General features: G+C 41.2%; 1 protein-coding gene across 3 annotated transcripts in view; it reads left to right on the top strand.

Annotated features, from left to right (window-relative positions):
- cntfr (ciliary neurotrophic factor receptor) overlaps positions 1-21866 on the top strand; it is a 617831-nt gene that overhangs the window by 235269 nt on the left and 360696 nt on the right. For 2 of the 3 annotated variants that reach the window (XM_034192938.1, XM_034192937.1), the window contains exon 1: positions 20107-20433. In XM_034192938.1, coding sequence (XP_034048829.1) covers positions 20325-20433 — 109 coding nt within the window. In that variant the 5' untranslated portion in view covers positions 20107-20324. Of the gene's footprint in view, positions 1-20106; positions 20434-21866 lie in introns of those variants that run through there. The other variant, XM_034192939.1, reaches the window with a different exon arrangement.

The raw sequence follows: 21866 nt of genomic DNA on the forward strand, positions 1-21866 counted from the left end.
TAAGGAATGAATAAATAAATAGAGAATACATGGGAGGGTCCGAGTGCGATTTGGAGGGATTGTGTTGAGTTTGTGCGACTGCAGCGCTCACAGATTGTGGCCTATGTGAGTGATCTGAAGCTGTCACATTTCAAATCTTTCCTCTTTTCTCATAGGCGGGTTAAATACAGCACGCACATGTGCACAGTAAACAGTTTAGCAACACAAAGCCACGCACAGACACACAGCATAGGGATTTTGATGGGCTAACCAGCACTTTGAAAATGAAGAGCAGAGATGGGGATTGTGATGCTCTGACAAGGGATGCAATTTTAATTTCACCCCCTGTCACTCTCCACAATATCTGCTCTGACGGAATATATATATGAGCTGTCAATCACTCACGCATACAAATTAGTCACAATGAGCACGCAAACACACAATCTGCGACTCAGTTGCATGCAACCGCACAAAAAAAAATGGTTAATGATCACACAAACACTCACACACACACACTGACACACAGAAATTGCCACAGCTTCATTTTGAAGTCCGACCGATATGGATTTTTGGTGATCTGATACTGATACCGATACTAGGAAGTAAAAAAAACAGTACTGATATATTTACAGATATTGCTATTTATTTTTTACATGTGTTAAAAAAATAGCATGTCTTTTTTTTTAGGAGGTCCTACAACTTGTACTCCTTATTATATGTATTATTATGAGTTTTTATTAATAATAAAAACTATAACTATTTATATTTATATTGGCTTTCCTTGGAATCACAGCACTAAATAAAATGAATTTAAAAAATAATCAAAAATTGTCAGTAATAAAAAATACACTATAATGTACAAAAATCTCAAATTAAAGAGCTGGTAATGCGAAACAAGTACTATACTTTACTATAATATACAATATACTATGGCGTGAGATATACTCCAGAAAATTCAGTAATTGAGAACTGATGGTTTTGTAGTTTAAATATGAACTTTATAACAAATAACTATAAATATAGCGAACAACCAACCAATGTCAGGTTACAAGCTCGTCTCACGGCAAGTCGTGATTCAGCAGCACAAAATATACATTAATCTATTGGTTCGTGATATTGTGATGAAAAGTGCCTCATTTTCGTCACGGCAGCACAAATTCCTTCTAATTCATTCCGTGATAGCTGCACAAAATTAAAAGTGAAGCAGGGGTGTCGGGAGTGGTTATGGTTAGGGTGGGGGGAAGGAGTAAGAGTAGGTTATTGTTAAGGATAGGGTCAGGGGTAGGAGTAAGGTTAGGAATAGTGAGTTAAAAAAAACTGATGAAAATTTGACTCATTTCATCATGGGAGCAAAAAAAAAAAAAAAAAAAACATCTGTGGTCCTGGACATCACAGCTGCAAAACACTTATGTTTTGACGGACACGCACGTGTGTGCTTGCTGTTGTCACGTGGAAATACATAAAAACATATATTGCTTTTGCAATGGGCTGGAGAGCATGCATAGTGCACACACTGGCAGGCTGTCCCAGTTGAAACGGACCATCAGTTCATGTGGACACGCAGCAGGCTGTCTCACAGGACACGCATATCAGGCCGGACACGCGTGTCCTGTGAATGGCGCACCGCAGGGCTATATGACAAGCCAACAGTGCAACAAATACACCACTTTCAGTCATGTATTAGGGGAAATACACCGTAACAAATGCAGTTTGGTCATTTATCAAGGCGCTTTTTTCTCTTTTTTTTAAAAATATGTTTATCTGCTTGTTGAATTTAGCCATTTCATGCTCCTGTTATAAGACAGTGATTGTAGCGCAGTGGTAAAGTTTCTGTCTGGTAATCAGAGCTTTTGTAAATCGCGGGTTGGAATCCTGTGAGTGGCATTTAGTTTGTATTTAAGCAGGGTTATTTAACCACAGGATTCTGTATTGCGTCCCCTTTTATTTATTATTTATATCAACCCAGTGATATTCACTAACTGTACAGCTTGTTTTTATTTTATTTTTTTCCACATCAGCGGCACGATGTGGTGCAACACGTCCCAGCTGCTCGCACTGTGTTCCCGCTGCGGCGGTTTTGTGGACACTCATGCATGACACCGTCACGTGCATGAAACAGTCACAGCGGGATTGTTCACGCCTGCCCGTCAGCTCGATGTTTTCGTGGTTCGCTCATACGAGCTGTTCCGCCATGATTCGCCCTGATTTGTATTTATTTGTAGTATGTGTGAAGGGGCCCTTACAAATGTTTTAACAAATTAATCTGCATTCCAAAGCTTGTTTTTTACCTCCATATTTTCAGTAATTCCATTTATATTTATTTTTAGCTTTAAATTACTCTGTTAATTTTTCTTTAGTTTAGATTACTGCTGTTAGTTCAGCTGTAAGAAGATATTTTCTAACTAGTGTGGGATATTTTTTTTTTTGTCATTTTCTTTAAAAGCTCTTCATGTTCAAGACACTTAATTAATAATTACTATCAAAATAATCACCTTTTCTCTTAATAAAACTGTTTTGTTTTGTTTGAGCATTTGAAAAGTTTTGTAAATGTTAAAAAATGGTCAGTGTCAAAACAATTACATGTCATTTGATTGAGATTTTAAGAAAGATTTATTTTTTTTTATTTCACTGTTTGAGTGGAATGACTTTTCTGTTTGAAATCCCCCGAATGAGCTCCATGTTCCTGCCTGTTTGATTTGTTTTTGTTGTTTTTTTTTTAACAGTTTATTCAAAAAGATCTTGTCAACTCCATACTCAATTACAGCATAGTAAAATAAGGACAAATGAAATTAAAAGAAAAAATAGAACAGAGTGAATCAGCAAATTCAAAAACACTATTCCATCCCACTGAAAATAATAGGGGTAGATCCTACAATATATTTTACACTGTATACAATTGGTATATCATAAAAATGAAATAGTCATACTTCAAATGAAAAAATGAGCAAATATAATTATGTCCAACCAAAGTAAACAATGACAGGAGCCCACCAGTCCAAAAACAAGTCCATTTTCAAATGAAGTTTTGGATTTTTTTTTTTTTTCCATCAGATGTACATTTTGTTAATCCCTCACGCCATTGAAGGAAAGTGGGAGGTAGTGCTTTTAACCAAGATCTCATTCTCATTTTCTTCACGACCAATAAACAAACATGAAGTAATTGAACTTCCCTTTTTCTCAAACCACCACTTGGAGTCAGCCCTATAATATAATATTTTGGATCAAGTGGGAACTTAAAATTCAGTATGGCTCGAATCCCTCCTTGGATCCCTAGCCAGTATGACTTCAAGGAGGGACAGTCCCAAAAAATATGCAAATGATCACCAATTTCTTTGCAATCCCTCCAACATAGATTAGTTTTGGTATTATCATTTTTAAAAATAATGGATGGTGTCCTAAAGAATCATAACTTTCCAATTGAACTTCTTCCATGTTGGACTGTTAGAAATTTTATGGCCTTTTTCACATGCCTCTTCCCATTCTTCATCCTCAATAATTCCATCTGCCTCTAACTGCCACTTCCCCTTCAAGTCCAGTGAATTATCAGACAGGTGAGACTGTAGGTGTTTATACATGCTCGATATTATTTTAACCTTACTTTTTTATTCAGTCTCCTTAATCAGTAAGTGTTTGATTGGCGTAGACTGTTGTTTCAGAGAGCCCCATTCTGCACATGACAATATATAGTCTCACAATTGTAAATATAAAAAAAAAAACAAAAAAAAACAAGAACCTAAACCCAATTTGTCCTGCAACTGTTTAAAAGATTTTATTATCCCTCTATCAAACATTTGGTGTATAGTTGTTAAACATTTTTCTACCCAGGCCTTAAATCTATTTTATTAGGTTAAAAAAAAATCATCAATCTTAGTAATTTTAAGTGCCTGTGAAGTTGTTCGAGGTGCGCCAAGTTTCTTCCTCACCTATGCCCACACTCGTTGTGTACACACAATCCACTTTTTTTTTTAAATCTCTCTTGTTTGATTTGTTTTAATATAGTTTGACATTTTAGTTGCACTGTAAAAGTTTTTTCATGTTTTCAAGCATTGCTCAGCAACACTGTCACTGTCATTTATTTCTTTCTCTGAGTTTTGCTGATACCAGCCAGGAACGTTTGATGAATATATCAAACATCTACATTTTCTCACATTGGTGTTTCATTAGCTGATTGGTCTTTTTTTTTAGAGCGTATATACTTTATCAGACACTTGAGTGTTGTTAATTATAACACGTAATTAAATATTGTAATGCAATCAAATGAAAGCAGGTCAGATGCAGAGTTGGTCTGATTATTTCTTAGTATTTGAATTTTCATTTAAAGAAAAATAAGATATATATATTCCAACTTTTTGTCTTTTTCCTGCACTGAGCTGCTGCTGATACTCAAACATGTTTTAATGTGATGGCAGCAGTAGCCTTTAAATCTAATGTTGCTCAATGCTGTAAATGTAAGGTGCAGAATAAGGAGGCTAAAGCCCCGTTTACACATAGACAGTTTTGTCGGCGGGTAGTACGTAGACCGAAGTTCGCGGTAGTTCTGGCTGTTTTCGCGGTGGAAAGAGGCGGAGCATTTCGCCGGCGTTTTGACCGCCATACTAGCCGTAAATACACGGATAAAACGCCGCTAAATCCACCAAATAAAGCGGCGTTTTGACGCCGTAGCATCCGGCACACGTCAGGCAACGGGGGTTAATACCCAGTTCTATCCTTTACAATCGCAGGTTAAGACGCGCGTGAGAATGGCAGTGTTCTGCTGCCGCTGATAATGCCCTGTGTACCGCTGGTTTTATCCAGGCAAATCCTGCGTTACTCCAGGAACTTTTGCATATAGGCACCGCCCCTAGAGTATAATAGGCTGAAGCAGCAGGAATACATGCCTCTGTCACTGCAGGGGGAGGGAGATCATCAGCCTTTTCTTCTCCTTCCTTTTCCCCTCCTCAACGTGTTGCTCTGTCTCCACCACAGGCCTCCCCTCTGTTTCTGAACCAGACCTCTTGGTAAGTCCTTGCCAATTTTCTTTTAGGAGGCATACTGGAGCTTCTCTGCAAAAATATCTGGAGCTGGCCGCGACTAAGAGGCCTGCATGCAGCGCGCTAGCATTTTTATACTGACTGCCGCCTATCGGCCGTTTGGAACGCCGTTAACCGGGAGGTGGCGTTTAGAACGGCGTACTGTCCGCTAGCGCCGCCGTTTTGTCTGCCTCTGTCGCCGGTTAAAACGCCCTTGAGGACGCCGATGTGGGCTCTATCACCGTTTTACAGGCCGTTGATTAGGGATACAATGCCGGCCGCCAATTACGGCGGTGTAAACTGCAGCACTACAGGAAGGGGCAGGATGAAACGGCGATTAAAAAGTATCAAACGCCATTGTTCGCATTGTCTCCGTCGTCTCGCGAATTCTCCGGGAGCGCTCCGGGATTATTTGACATGTTGAATAATTTTTTCGACGATTCCCGGTAAAGCCGGAACTAAGCCACGCCCCCTAGTGCCGGCGTTAACAACTGGGTTTGATCCTTAAGATGGCCAAAACCTCTTCCGGGACGCTTCCGGGAGCTCTTACCGTCTATGTGTAAATGGGGCTTTAAGCTTTAAAAAAAAATCTCTTTGTAAAAGTTTTCTTTCGTAAAATGGACATACGAGGTCTGTCTGTAAAGTATAGGTCCTTTTTATTTTTTTCAAAAACTATATGGATTTCATTCATATGTTTTTACGTCAGACATGCTTGAACCCTCGTGCGCATGCGTGAGTTTTTCCACGCCTGTCGGTGACGTCATTCGCCTGTGAGCACTCCTTGTGGGAGGAGTCGTCCAGCCCCTCATCGGAATTCCTTTGTCTGAGAAGTTGCTGAGAGACTGGCGCTTTGTTTGATCAAAATTTTTTCTAAACCTGTGAGACACATCGAAGTGGACACGGTTCGAAAAATTAAGCTGGTCTTCAGTGAAAATTTTAACAGCTGATGAGAGATTTTGAGGTGATTCTGTCGCTTTAAGGACTTTTCACGGTGTGAGACGTCGCGCAGCGCTCTCAGGCAGCGTCATCAGCCTGTTTCAAGCTTAAAACCTCCACATTTCAGGCTCTGTTGATCCAGGACGTCATGAGAGAACAGAGAAGTTTCAGAAGAAGTCGGTTTCAGCATTTTATCCGGATATTCCACTGTTAAAGGAGATTTTTTTAATGAAAGACGTGCGGGCGGATTGCAGCGTCGGCTCGCAGCCGCCGCGACGCTCCGCCACAGGAAAAACACCTCTGTTGGAAGCCTTGAGGACAAGTTGGAACATCTCCAGCTGATAAACAATTTCTCATATACTCACTCCACTGAAAGCCATCAAAAGCCAACTGGATTTTAACAAATGGTTATCAACACAGAGGTGTTTTTCCTGTGCCGCCGTGCCGCGTCGGCTGCGTCCCGACGCGCGGACCCGTCCGCACGTCTTTCATTAAAAAAATATCCTTTAACAGTGGAATATCCGGATAAAATGCTGAAACCGAATTCTTCTGAAACTTCTCTGTTCTCTCACGACGTCCTGGATCAATAGAGCCTGAAATGTGGAGGTTTTCAGCTTGAAACAGGCTGACGACGGCGGCTGAGAGCGCTGAGCGACGTCTCGCACCGTGAAAAGTCCTTAAAGCGACAGAATCACCTCAAAATCTCTCATCAGCTGTTAAAATTTTCACTGAAAACCAGCTTAATTTTTCGAACCGTGTCCACTTCGATGTGTCTCACAGGTTTAGAAAAAATTTTGATCAAACAAAGCGCCAGTCTCTCAGCAACTTCTCAGACAAAGGAATTCCGACGAGGGGCTGGACGACTCCTCCCACAAGGAGTGCTCACAGGCGAATGACGTCACCGACAGGCGTGGAAAAACTCACGCATGCGCACGAGGGTTCAAGCATGTCTGATGTAAAAACATATGAATGAAATCCATATAGTTTTTGAAAAAAATAAAAAGGACCGTTACTTTATTGACAGCCCTCGTATATGAAATGTCCCATTTTCAGCTTGTAAAGAATCTGAGTGACCAAACTGGGGTTCCTTATCTGGACACAGCCACAGTCATCTGAAGGTTAAAACAAAATGAATGTTGTGTTCAGGCCCACCTGTCAAACACTTGGGTAACAGATTTGTGATGTCAGGTCAGAGACGTTTTGTTCCTTCTTCAGTGTGTAGCATTTTGTTAAATCCAGTTAAGCCCAGATCAGAGGATGCAGATCAAAGACTGGTGCCAGTGTTTTAAGCCTTGTCCACACAGAAACAGAAGTTACCCAAAAACAATCTTTTTCTTAGCCGTTTTCAAAAATTTGTGTTCCATAAAGACGCCACCATTTCACCAAATATCTTCATCCTCATTTAAATGCTCAAACTGCCAGAAAATGCTTTAGTACACATGCTAAGCCTGTACATGGAGCTTCCACAAATAAACAAAGACGACGTGGAGCATGTGCATAACCGGTGTAAGGAGCTAATCAATGCAGTAGCTAAAGCTAAAACTTTACAAAGCCAAAAACTGTATGGCTGAAGATGCTCTGACAGGACATCAGTGTGGCATGCAGGGGGTGGGAGGTGTTGTCCCGGATGCTGCACAGTTTCATCAACATCCTCCTCTCTGACACCTACACCACCAACTCCAGCTCAACCCCCAGAACAGCTTTCCTGATTAGTATCTGTATTTACACATCCAGTTCCTTTTTAATCATTTTCCTTATTTTGCCTTTCATCTTCTGGAGGGGCTCTGCCCCCCATACTACCCACCTTTTAAAGCATTTTTCTTTTTTTTTGCTTTTCAGCTGACCCCCCTAATTACAGCCCTCTTAACCCCCTGCCACTTTTTTAATGTAGATGTAAATTAATATTCAAGGTTTTCAGCTAGTTGACAGTAGGGCTGTACAATATGACCAAATTATCGTATCTCAATATTGTCAAATAAATTGTCATGTAAATGTCACTTATATACATGCTGTCCATATTCTTGAGCCGCTTAGGTGGGTAGGGAGAGTTCCCATGGGATAAAAAAGCTTTTCAACCTAACATCCCTGGTTCTCAAGACCAGGCACCTAAATGGCTCTACTCTTTTTTTTTTCTTTTTGTTTAAGATACCTTAAAAACACTCGTAGAGTTCCACCTTAGATTTAGAATGTATAATAGAAGATATACCTTACTGAATTTTCATATCAATGAAATCTATGATTTGACACAAAGTGCAGCAACAGTGAAAATTAAACATTCTTAAACAAAACAGTAATAATACCACACTCATTTTGTACCCATCATAAGGTTAGGATACTGTGCCCTCCAAAAGTATTGACCACTTAGAATTTCACACATTTTAATTTGTTTATGCCATTTTAAATACAAGAAATCCAAAAAAAATAAAGAATAAAAATTTCTAAAATTATCTTCCTCAAACTCAAACTGAAAGCAAAACTCTTCAGCAAATCACTGAATATGTCTTGGATTTTACTGACATCAGTTATGAAGAAATACAAAAGTTTCTTTCACCAAAACATCAAATCTAGGCTTTCATCTCAAATGTACTTTCTGTCAAATTGTACCTGAACTATCAGGTCTTCTTTTTAAGAAAATCCTCCTCTACGCTACTTCATCAGGGAGCTGGATTTTATATTTTTAATTAATTTATATCAAGTTGTAGAGATTTGCTTTCAGTTTGAGTTAAGGAACATCATTTTAGAAAAAAAAATGTATTTGAAATGGAATAAACAAATTAAAATGTGTGAAATACCAAGTGTTCCAATACTTCTGCAGGCAACTGAGAAACACTGAGGAGCAGCATCTTACATCTCATATATAGTGCAGCAGATAAGAGAATATTTTGAGTGGAATCCTGCAAATGGTGATACAAGCATCAACGTTGGCACAAATAATCCATAGACAGGAACTCTTTTGAGAAAAAAAATGATTGGCCACTTGAATTATCAATAGGCAGCCAGGTAGGGGTCAATTGAAGAAATGCACAGGGGTCAAAATTAAAAGATGCTCCAATCATATAGAAAACTACATCACATTATTTGCCTGATCATAAAAATTCCAAATAGGTATAGTTTGGACAATCTGTGACTGAATGTTATGGAGTTATGAGATAAAAGTAGCAAGAATGGTGGCAAAGGTCAGTTGCAGTTTGTACAGGGGTCAAAAGTTAAAGTTGCTCCAAATTTTGCTCCAGCTGTATTTGTGCTGAATTTAATGCTTGTATTACCATTTGAAGGATTGTTTCAGTTATCTGCTGCACTAATAAGCCAACAGACTATGAACCAGCTGCTGTCTGTTAGCTTAAACCTGTGTATATAAGGCAACTCAAATTAAAGGAGAAATGATGCTTTTAACAACCTGGACCTCATTTCTGGCATAAAATATGGTTGTTTACTCACTAATATAAGTATGGTGTGATTAGAAGTCCATAGTTCAAACGACGTGTTCAGTTCAGATCTGAAGCAAACATTTTTCTTCTTCTACTAAGGTGGATTAGAACTTTTTTGGTACACAAAAAGTGTACCACAGGGGAAGTACACTAAGGGAGATGATGGTCTAGTGGTTAAGGCACTGGGCTTGAGACCAGAAGGTCCTCGGTTCAAAGCCCAGCCTGACTGGAAAATCACTAAGGGCCCTTGGGCAAGGTCTTTAATCCCCTATTGCTCCCGGTGTGTAGTGAGCGCCTTGTATGGCAGCACCCTCACGTTGGGGTGAATGTGAGGCATTATTTATAAAGCACTTTGAGCGTCTGATGTAGATGTAAAAGCGCTATATAAATGCAAACCATTTACCATTTACACAGCACAAACTACTGGACAGGAGGAACCTAGCAGTCAGTGTGACTCACTAATTTCAAAATGCAGCTCTTTTCAACCAGACATGTGGTGCTGTGACATGTCAGTCATCTGTGTCCAATCCAATTTCAGGGGAGTCCAGTGGAATCCCGGCCTCCGCTCTCCACCCATGCCAGGAAGTGTTCAACATTTGACTGTGACTGAAAATTTGGCACTTCCTGATTGAGTGGGCGCTTGCCACTGAGTTCCCGCAAGATTCCATGGGATTTCGTCTGTCAATCCAGGAAGTGTTTGACATTTGAACATTTCCTGTTTTACTGTGGATTTGAAATTTGGCACTTCCTGTTTAGGATGCCCTGTACCATGAGCGAGCTTCGCGATGCTGCACGATGCTTCACTCGTATCATTTTTATGCAAAATCCTGATTCTTTGTCTGGATCCATTTTTTAACTGTAAGGTTTCATGCCATGGTGCTATCAAATTGCTCGCCGCTACGAATAGTTTGTAGTTTTTTCCTGTAATTCCGTGAATAAACCAGCAGAGTCCAGCGGATGTGATGAGCGAAACATCACAATGTGCGTTTTGTGTGGGTATGTGTGAATCCTGGATGGGCCGCTGACTGAACGAGATGTGCTGTGTGATCACACAAAAAGAGTGACAGAAGTGAAGAACAAGAGGAGGAGGAGGAGGAGGAGGAGGAGGAGGAGGAGGAGGATGGAGAAGCTGCAGCTGACAGAGAGGAGGCGGTAATGGGAGATGACAGTAGTTTGTAACAGCAGGAGTCTTTCTTCAAAAGAACAAGGAAATTCACTTTGAGTCTATTTGGAGCGCTCACTGTGTTCTCCACACGCAGACACAAATGACTTCCTCTCAGCTGCACGCAGACCCTCAGACAACCTCTGACAGCTGGAGAGATGACTTTCTCCTCTCGCACAGCCAAAAAAAGAACAAAGTAGCCAAGGAGGACAGGAGGATGTGCAGAGAAAGGGAGGAGAGACGAGGGCATGACCTTCTTTTAATTAGGCTGATCCAAGTTCAAGCACCTTCACTGGCAAGTGTCCTTCATCAGCTGACCTCTGACCTCTCGAATGGGACACAAAATGAGACAAACCTCAAAATTACTGACTGGTAACCACTTAGTGTTGACTGGTAGCCACTTACTGTGAAGTGGTAACCACTTACCATTGACTGGTAACCATGTACTGCGGAGTACTTACTACTGACTGGCAATCACTTACCATAGACTGCTAACCACTTAGTGTTGACTGGTAACCACTTACCGTGAAGTGGTAACCACTTATCGCTGACTGGAAACCACTTACTGTTGACTGGTAACCACATACTGCTGAGTACTTACTACTGACTGGCAACCACTTACCATTGAATGGCAACCACTACTCACTGACAAGCACCCACTCTCCTGACTGGCAACTACTTCCTGCTGACTGGTAACCACTTACCGCTGACAGTTATCCACTGACCATTGACTGGTAACCACAGAGTTGAGTCTGCTGTACACAACCCACTACCGTAGTTTCCGGACTATTCACCTTATTCAGTGAGTCAGGGTGGGTGGCTCCATTTTGTCAAACAACTTCCAGTTTGCCACTGCATCAGTGATTAGCTACGTGGGAAAACATCCATCCATCCATTTTCTTCCGCTTTATCTGGAGTCGGGTCGCGAGGGCAGCAGCTCAAGCAAAGCCGCCCAGACCTCCCGATCCACACACACCTCCCCCGGAGGAGCTGGGGGAGTTTGGGGAGTTTGGGGAGCTGGGGGAGATGTAGTCCCTCCAGTGTGTCCTGGGTCTTCCCCGGGGCCTCCTCCCAATGGGACGTGCCCGGAACACCTCTCCAGCGAGGCGTCCAGGGGGCATCCGGAAAAGATGCCCGAGCCACCTCAACTGACTCCTTTCGATGTGGAGGAGCAGTGGCTCAACTCCGAGCTCCTCCCAAGTGACCGAGCTCCTCACCCTATCTCTAAGGGAGCGCCCAGCCACCATGCGGAGGAAACTCATCTTGGCCGCTTGTACTCGCGATCTCGTTCTTTCGGTCATGAGCCAAATCTCATGACCATAGGTGAGGATCGGAACGTAGATCGATCGGTAAATCGAGAGCTTTGCCCCCCTACTCAGCTCTCTCCTCACCACGACGGTCCGATACAGCGACCGCATCACTGCAGACACTGCACCGATCCGTCTATCAATCTCACGCTCCATCCGTCCCTCACTCGTGAACAAGACCCCAAGATACTTAAACTCCTCCACTTGAGGCAAGGACACTCCACCGACCTGAAGAGGGCAAAGCACCTTTTTCCGGTCCAGAACCATGGCCTTGGATTTGGAGGTGCTGATTTTCATCCCGGACGCTTCACACTCAGCTGCAAACTGCCCCAGTGCACGCTGAATGTCCTGATTTGACGAAGCCAACAGAACCACATCGTCCGCAAACAGCAGAGACGAGATTCTGTGGTTCCCAAACCAGACCCCCTCTACACCCTGGCTGTGCCTAGAAATTCTGTCCATAAAAATAATTAACAGAACCGGTGACAAAGGGCAGCCCTGGCGGAGGCCAGTGTGCACTGGAAACAGGTTTGCTGTGTTCCCACGTAAACCTGTGGGAACCCAGTACGCCAGAAGTGTCCAAACATGAGCTCGCTAAAGGTATCAATTTACTTATTTTCTGGTGTTTGATGCAGCCAAGCACTGCATGAAATAACACCATACGTATATTAATGTTACGTAATCTTGGCATTACGGTGGTGCTACTTGTCAGGTACTATTTTAACTTGATTGTGCTTTTATGTGAGCTTCAGCGGCGCTGTGCGGCACGGAGCTTGTCGTTCCTCATAGCCAAACCGTCCACGCCGAGTGACAACACAAAATAATTAAAAAGGGCCACTTTTTCATGTCATCTTCCCACTCTGTTATGACCCGTGGGTGAGCCAGAGTCGATCCCTTTGAGCTTTTCAAAAAGGTTTTTGTTTCTGGCCATGTAATATCTCTATATTGAAAACACCACTCACCGGAAGCCCTAAGACAAAACAGAAATGCCTCTGTTGTAAAAGTGGGCGGAACTGAATAAGGTGAATAGAGCTCACCTGAAAATTAGCCACACCCACCAATTTTAAAAAGAAAAAAGAAATTGTACATAAATAAGTCGCACTTGTCTATAAGCGGCGGGTCTCCACGTTGTAGCATGAGATATTTACACAGAAAGATGTTAGAAAGATTTTTTTAGCTTTAAATTAAATAAAATACGTATGTAAATGCTTTTTCCCTGCACGTTGTGCATGTCATCCACCGAGCGCACATGGTGTCTCTGCTCCACACGGAGAACTGAGCAATTTGAACTTTTTCTTGAGATGTCATCGCATGCAGCCACGATCGGATGGAGTCTGTGGTAAATGAGACGTTAATGAGGCGCTGTGACTTTTTCAACTTGTTGCACCGAGACAGAGAATCTGTTTGGAAAAGTGGGGAGAGAAGGCTCCACTCCACTGATTGATCTGGAGGCCTATCTCTGGCGCAAAGTGTCGGAGAGGGACTTTTCTTCACTAAAACGAATGGGTAAGACTGTATATTTACACTGTGTGCAAGTTTACACTGCATGAGGAGAACAGCTTTCAGGAAATCAATTGACAGCATCAATTGACGTATTTCAACTTCAGAAAAAGCCTGTAAAAATCCATAAATTATCCGCATCATTGTACAACCCCTGGCAAAAATTATGGAATCAACGGCCTTGGAGGATGTTCATTCAGTTGTTTAATTTTGTAGAAAAAAAAGCAGATTACAGACATGACACAAAACTAAAGTCATTTCAAATGGCAACTTTCTGGCTTTAAGAAACACTATAAGAAATCAGGAAAAAAAATTGTGGCAGTCAGTAACAGTTACTTTTTAGACCAAGCAGAGGGAAAAAAAAATATGGAATCACTCAATTCTGAGGAAAAAAATTATGGACTCATGAAAAACAAAAGAACACTCCAACACATCACTAGTATTTTGTTGCACCACCTCTGGCTTTTATAACAGCTTGCAGTCTCTGAGGCATGGACTTAATGAGTGACAAACAGTACTCTTCATCAATCTGGCTCCAACTTTCTCTGATTGCTGTTGCCAGATCAGCTTTGCAGGTTGGAGCCTTGTCATGGACCATTTTCTTCAACCTCCACCAAAGATTTTCAATTGGATTAAGATCCGGACTATTTGCAGGCCATGACATTGACCCTATGTGTCTTTTTGCAAGGAATGTTTTCACAGTTTTTGTTCTATGGCAAGATGCATTATCATCTTGAAAATGATTTCATCATCCCCAAACATCCTTTCAATTGATGGGATAAGAAAAGTGTCCAAAATATCAATGTAAACTTGTGCATTTATTGATGATGTAATGACAGCCATCTCTCCAGTGCCTTTACCTGACATGCAGCCCCATATCATCAATGACTGTGGAAATTTACATGTTCTCTTCAGGCAGTCATCTTTATAAATCTCATTGGAACGGCACCAAACAAAAGTTCCAGCATCATCACCTTGCCCAATGCAGATTCGAGATTCATCACTGAATATGACTTTCATCCAGTCATCCACAGTCCATGATTGCTTTTCCTTAGCCCATTGTAACCTTGTTTTTTTCTGTTTAGGTGTTAATGATGGCTTTCGTTTAGCTTTTCTGTGTGTAAATCCCATTTCCTTTAGGCGGTTTCTTACAGTTCGGTCACAGACGTTGACTCCAGTTTCCTCCCATTCGTTCCTCATTTGTTTTGTTGTGCATTTTCGATTTTTGAGACATATTGCTTTAAATTTTCTGTCTTGACGCTTTGATATCTTCCTTGGTCTACCAGTATGTTTGCCTTTAACAACCTTCCCATGTTGTTTGTATTTGGTCCAGAGTTTAGACACAGCTGACTGTGAACAACCAACAGCTTTTGCAACATTGCATGATGATTTACCCTCTTTTAAGAGTTTGATAATCCATTATTTAAACTAACACATCTCAAAGAAGCTTATTTTATAGCATGATCGCACACAAACTAATATTCTGATTTTAATGAAACTTGGTGGAGGGGTGGTACATGATTCAGGAACCCATGAATTATGGTCCAGCTCAATCAATCAGTGGATCAAAAGTCAGTGATCTGGATCAAATGTAAACAAATTAGGGTCAAAGTTCAGTGATCAGGGTCAAAGTTCAATAATTTAGAGAAACACTGAGGAATCTTTTGTGGGCCATTAAGGAGGCACGAGGCCCTGTCAGAGGTTTGTGACCAGAGTGCTGTTCTAGTTGAAACTGTACTATTATTTCTCTGTAGTGTTATTTTCCCCACAGACACATGTGATCATCAACCATAACTACAGGTTTTATACTGAATGATGGGAAAAGAAAATATGAAGAGACAAAGAAATAGAAAACATGTGAGAGAGGATGGCTGACTGCAGCTTTTATAACTCAGAACTCCAGACATACTAAAATTCAGGTAGTAAAATAAATCTGTGAGGCAATAATGAAGTGACAACATGACCTTCCTCCATTATTTTTGCTCTCACCCAAGGGTGAGATTTGTTTGTGTGTGTGTCCCTATAAGTGATACACATTCAGAATCTGCATTTGTTTTTTATCCTGCTTGTCAGCTAAGCAGTGATAGCAAGGCATTATTTTCAGTGGTGTGCTTTGGGTGTGTCTGTGTGACTGTGTTCAAGGTAACTCTAAAACAACTGAACAGGTTTTCGTCAAATTTGGTGAGAATATTACTTGGATAGATACCTAGAGGGGATTTGATTTTGGAGTAGTTTGGTCAAAGGTCATATGTCAACATCTGAAGTCATACGCATTCAAAAAAAATTAGACATATGTATATTTACTTGTGCATTTGTATCATGGTGTGTAGCATACACAGGGTAAGCACCAGCCCTCTCATGCTTTTCTTAGATTTTTGCAGCATGTAAGGTATCATTATTTTCAGGTTTATCTCAGATTATTTGAATCCTGATCCGACATGTTTTAATCCTTAACTATGAATTTCAGAGTATATTATTATTGCAAATCATCACTGTTACAGCCAGTGTTCTTCAAACATAAACATCTCAGAGTCAATGAACGTGTCTTGGACTTCATTTCTGTCAGTTATTAAGAAATACAAACAGTATAGAGTGTGTTGTAGAGCAGGTAGCTGAGTGGATAAGGAGCTGTACAGTCAATATGTAGACCTGGGTTTGAATCCCAATCATGCTATCTGTCTGTGTCCTTGGACTAGACACTTAATCTATATGGTCTCAGTCCACCCAGGTGTAAATGGATACCGCACTTGGCTGGAGAAGTGGCCTGTGTCAGATTGATGTCCTGTCCAGGGGAAGTCATAGACTCTCATCCACTTCATGCTATGGAATCCATAGATCAGCACCAACTGGCTTCAAGGCCTGTATAGGATATACTATCAAAACCTGAGTCAGGAGCGTAGTGAGAGAAGCCACCAAAACACCCATAGTGATTCTGAAGGGATTATAGTCTTCAGTGCCTGGAGAAACTGTTTATACAACTACAAGTACTACAACGACTGTCTGTTGCAGCACCAGTTACTGTTTCACAGGAAGAGAAGGATTTTAATGCAAGAAAATAGAGTGGATCTCGAGGCTGGAGTCTCCCATGTGCCTTCTGCCAAATTGCAGTCTTCTGCATTTGGCCGGTTCTTGATTGGAGAGATACTAGGATGCTTCTCCAACAGCATAAGCTCTGTCAGAATGTCTCTATAAATGTTTCGTCAGATGAAGTGACAGCGTGAGACATTATCCAGTAAGTTCACAAAAGATATATAGGTGCTGGTCATATAATTAGAATATCATGAAAAAGTTGATTTATTTCAGTAATTCCATTCAAAAAGTGAAACTTGTATATTCTATTCATTCATTCCACACAGACTGATATATTTCAAGTGTTTATTTCTTTTAATTTTGATAATTAATGAAAACCCCAAATTCAGTATCTCAGAAAATTGTGAAAAGGTTGAATATTGAAGACACCTGGTGTCACACTCTAATCAGCTAATTAACTCAAAACACCTGCAAAGGCCTTTAACTGGTCTCTCAGTCTAGTTCTGTAGGCGACACAATCATGGAGAAGACTGCTGACTTGACATCTTGCCTGGACTAAAGACAAAAAGGACTGGACTACTGCTGAGTGGTCCAAAGTTATGTTCTCCGATGAAAGTAAATTTTGCATTTCCTTTGGAAATCAAGATCCCAGAGTCTGGAGGAAGAGAGGAGAGGCACAGAATCCACGCTGCTTGAGGTCCAGTGTAAAGTTTCCACAGTCAGCGATGGTTTGGGGTGCCATGTCATCTGCTGGTGTTGGTCCACTGTTTTTTCTGAGGTCCAAGGTCAACACAGCCATCTACCAGGAAGTTGCAGAGCACTTCATGCTTCCTGTTCTTAATTGGCCAGCAAACTCGCCTGACCTTAACCCCATAGAAAATCTATGGGGTATTGTGAAGAGGAAGGTACGACACACCAGACCTAACAATGCAGAAGAGCTGAAGGCCACGATCAGAGCAACCTGGGCTCTCATACCACCTGAGCAGTGCCACAGATTGATTGACTCCATGCCACACCGCATTGCTGCAGTAATTCAGACAAAAGGAGCCCCAACTACGTATTGAGTGCTGTACATGTTCATACTTTTCAGTTGGCCAACATTTTTAAAAATCCTTTTTTTGTATTGGTCTTAAGTAATATTCTAATTTTCTGAGATAGTGAATTTGGGATTTTCATTAGTTGTCAGTTATAATTAGAGCCCTACCGATATGGATTTTTTGAGGCTGATGCCGATAACGATATTTGGATGAAAAAAATGCTGATAATCGATAAATCGGCTGATTTGCAGCTAGCCGATAAATCAGCCGATACACACACATATATACACACACACACATATATATATATATATATATATATATATATATATATATATATATATATATATATATATATATATATATATATATATATATATATATATACACGAGGTCTGTGAGAAAAGTATTGGACCTTTTTATTTTTTTCAAAAACTATATGGATTTGAATCACGTGTGATTACATCAGACAAGCTTGAACCCTCGTGGGCATGCAAGAGTTTTTTCACGCCTGTCGGTTACGTCATTCGCCTGTGGGCAGGCTTTGAGTGAGGAGTGGTCCAGCCCTCTCGTCGGAATTCCTTTGTCTAACAACTTGCTGAGAGACTGGCGCTTTGCTTTATCAAAATTTTTTCAGAACCTGTGAGGCAGATCGAAGTGGACACCATTCGAGAAATTCAGCTGGTTTTCTGTGAAAGTTTTAACGGCTGATGAGAGATTATGGAGTGTTACTGTCGCTTTAAGGACTTCCCATGGAGTGGGACGTCGCGCAGCGCTCTGAGGCGCTGTCGTCAGCCTGTTTCGAGCAGTAAACCTCCAAATGAAATCGAGCAGTAAACCTCCAAATGAAAACATGTCCAGCTGTTAAACAATTTCTCAGATACTCACTCTACTGAGTATCTGAGAAATTGTTTAACTCTACTGAGTATCAGTAGAGTGAGTATCTGAGAAACTGTTTAACAGCTGGACATGTTCCAACTTGTCCTTAAGGCTTCCAACGGAGGTGTACTTCCTGTGGTGGCGCGCCGCGCCGGCTGCCTGCCGAAGCGCCAATCCGTCTGCACGTCTTTCATTACAAAATCTCCTTTAACAGTGGAATGTCCGGATAAACTGCTGATCCCGAGCTCTTCTGAAACTTCTCTGTTCTCTCACGACATCCTGGGTCAACAGAGGCTTAAATTTGGAGGTTTTCTGCTCGAAACAGGCTGACGACGGCGCCTCAGAGCGCTGCGCGATGTCCCACTCCATGGGAAGTCCTTAAAGCGACAGTCACACTCCATAATCTCTCATCAGCCGTTAAAATTTTCACCGAAAACCATCTGAATTTCTCGAATGGTGTCCACTTCGATCTGCCTCACAGGTTCTGAAAAAATTTTGATAAAGCAAAGCGCCAGTCTCTCAGGAAGAAGTCAGACAAAGGAATTCCGACGAGGGGGGTGGACCACTCCTCACTCAAAGCCTGCCCACAGGCGAATGATGTAACCGACAGGCGTGAAAAAACTCACGCATGCGCACGAGGGTTCAAGGTTGGCTGATGTAATTGCACGTGATTCAAATCCATATAGTTTTTGAAACAAAAAAAAGGTACGTTATTTTTCTCGCAGACCTCGTATATATATATAATATATGAATAAAATGTTCTTTTTTGGACCCTTAAAAAAGGTTAAAACTTTGTGAAATTAGCAAATACATATCCTTAAAAATAGTTGTGAAATACATCTCATCTTGTACCTCTTGTTGCTGCAACTTAGATATAGGTTCAGGATAAGGATATAGATCCTTATAAACGTACTTGTATGCTTTTGTCAGCCGATCGGTGCAGTGTGATGGCGAACTACGGTGGCCGGTGAGCAGGGGTGTAAGCAGCTCTCAGTTGAATGGAGGCAGAGCTCCATCTACTGGACAGACAGTGCAAGGACATTTTACATTGCCGACACAAACATTATTTCAGTAACTGTTCTGTTTTTGAGAAATTATCGGTGTTCTATCGGCAAAATTTCAGCCGATAGTGAGTACCTCGAAAAGGGCTTATATCGGCCGATAATACTGGCCGGCCGATATATCGGTCGGGCTGTAGTTATAATCATCAAAATTTAAAAGAAATAAACACTTCACATATATCACTCTGTGTGTAATGACTGAATATAATATACAAGTTTCACTTTTTGAATGGAATTACTGAAATAAATCAAATTTTTCATGATATTCTAATTATATGACCAGCACCTGTATATTTTCCTACTTGTCATGGTTTAAAAGAAAGTTTTTAACCATTGGACAGAATAAAACTAAACTGTTAAACTGCTTTGTTCCATGGTTGGCATTGTATTTCAAAAAAGTGCCAGAGTTCCTCCTTGCTCTATTTCTTGGTGAGGTCTGCAATGGTTTTTAAGAGCGCTGCCACCTATAGTTTCAGAGTGGAACTAAAGGTCATGTGCGGTCACCATGAAAGAACACTGGTTTTGGAAATCCAGACACTTGGAGTCACAAAGGTCACCCCATCTGTGACGGTGTGGACCAAACGGGGGCCTGCTCATCTGTATCACATGATCCAGACTGACTTGTTCCATCTGGATCTGTTGAGTTTCATGGCAGCCATACGGATCAAACTGTAGTGACGTTGGCGAGCGTCTGCAGCCTTGGTTGTTGTTTTTGTTTACAATGTGCTATACCTTTAAGAGCCGCTGGCCAAAGCCCATCCCAGAGAGGATGCACCCATTAGGCTGATGAACAGACACAGTGAGGACTGACAAGTAAACCTCTGAGTGGCAAGGAAGCAACAAAGGACAGAAAAAAGGCCACTTCAGGGCTCAGAAGAGGAGACAGATAGGCGCTATCTGTGTCACGCCGGTGTCGGTGTCTATGGGTCTGTCAGTCAGGCAGGGCGACAGGCGGATGCACTCCCTCGCCGTCTCTCTTTCTCGCAGCGCCCGCTGATGACTTTCTCGCGTGTGTGTCCACAGATGGCAAACCTTGTGACATCGCTGTGCTGTGTGGTTCTGGCCGCCGTGGTGGTAGCGTACGCGCAGAGACGCAGTCAGCTCGGTGAGTGTTTCTTTCTTCTTCACACAAACACACACACATCCATCTCCACTCTTTGTGCTTCTCTGCTGCTCTTCTCTTCCAGTTCGGCTGTGCGCCTTATTGACTTTCTGGAGTTCTAATCAATTTCCTGTGCTACAGTAAAGCATATGCTTCACACCTGATCTATGGTGTAATTACGCTGCTTTGGGCCTCTGAAGCCGCGTGGTACCCGGTCAGGTACTTATGGGCAGGTTTAAGGGCCCCTATGGTCTGTGACGCTTTTTAAAGTGTGTGATTTTGACGAGGGCCGTGGTTCATCCTTCTGCTTCATGTGGTCACAACTCTCATCTCAGTATAAGTTTCAAATGTTTGGATGCAGAATTGATTTTTACTATTGCAAAACAAAAATGAACACACATTGTCAAGCATTCTTAACGATCCTGTGAGTGTAAATGGATTTGTTTGCATTGTTTAACTGTCTGCTAAAAAAAATACCATACAGACCTGAATATAAGAGGGGATTTTGCCCTGGGGAATAGATCATACAAACACGCGGTTGTACCAGTGATAGTGCAGAAAGTTGTGCTTGTGGAGAATTGACAGAGTGCCGTGATGATCTCAGCAGGTGAGTCAGGCCAGTTTGCAGTCGTTATTGCACCACTGCTTATTATACGTCTGCTTTATGCAGTCTGTGTTTGTACCTCTGTGTGCTTTTATTAAGATTAATTTCAAGTAAAAGAAACATTTTGTCTTCAGGAAGTACTTTTCCAAACATATGTCTTTAAAAACAGTGAATGGGGGTGGAGGTGTCTTATCTGTGTAGTTTGTCCTTCAAAGTAAAACTACAGTATCGTCTTCACAAAACTTGAAAGATTGCATCATATACTGTATGCCAGTAGTTGGTTTTCATTTGTTTGTTTTTTGCATCTTGGTGTGCTTTTATTAGCATTAATTTCAAGTAACAGTGTTTTCTATTTCAAAAATATTTTGTCTTCAGGAAGTAGTTTTCCAAACATGTCTTTAAAAACAAAGCTGGGGCGAGGAGGTGAGGTGGTCTTATAATCAAGCCTGTCTTATATTTTGGCCAATGTGGTATTTTGTCTTTCAAAGCAAATACTAAAGTGTCATTTTCATCTAACATTTTTCCCTTTGATAATTTATGATTCAAATATTGCATAATAATAATAATAATGTTTATTTAACCAGGTAGAAAACCCATTGAGATCCAAAACCTCTTTTACAAGCTGATAGTTATTTTTGTTCGAGTTTCACAGGAAGAATATAAATATATTCTGAAAACTTTAGCAAACCTTGGATATGTAAAAATTGGGATTTTTTCTAAATTGCTTTGCCTGTGACCTTTATGCTGGTGTGATATGCTATAAAAAAATCACACATTCATTACTACTACTACTACTAATAATAATAATAATAATAATAATACCCTGTGGTTA

Source organism: Thalassophryne amazonica, chromosome 17 (assembly GCF_902500255.1).
Source record: "Thalassophryne amazonica chromosome 17, fThaAma1.1, whole genome shotgun sequence".
In the NCBI taxonomy this organism is placed as follows: Eukaryota; Metazoa; Chordata; class Actinopteri; order Batrachoidiformes; family Batrachoididae; genus Thalassophryne; species Thalassophryne amazonica.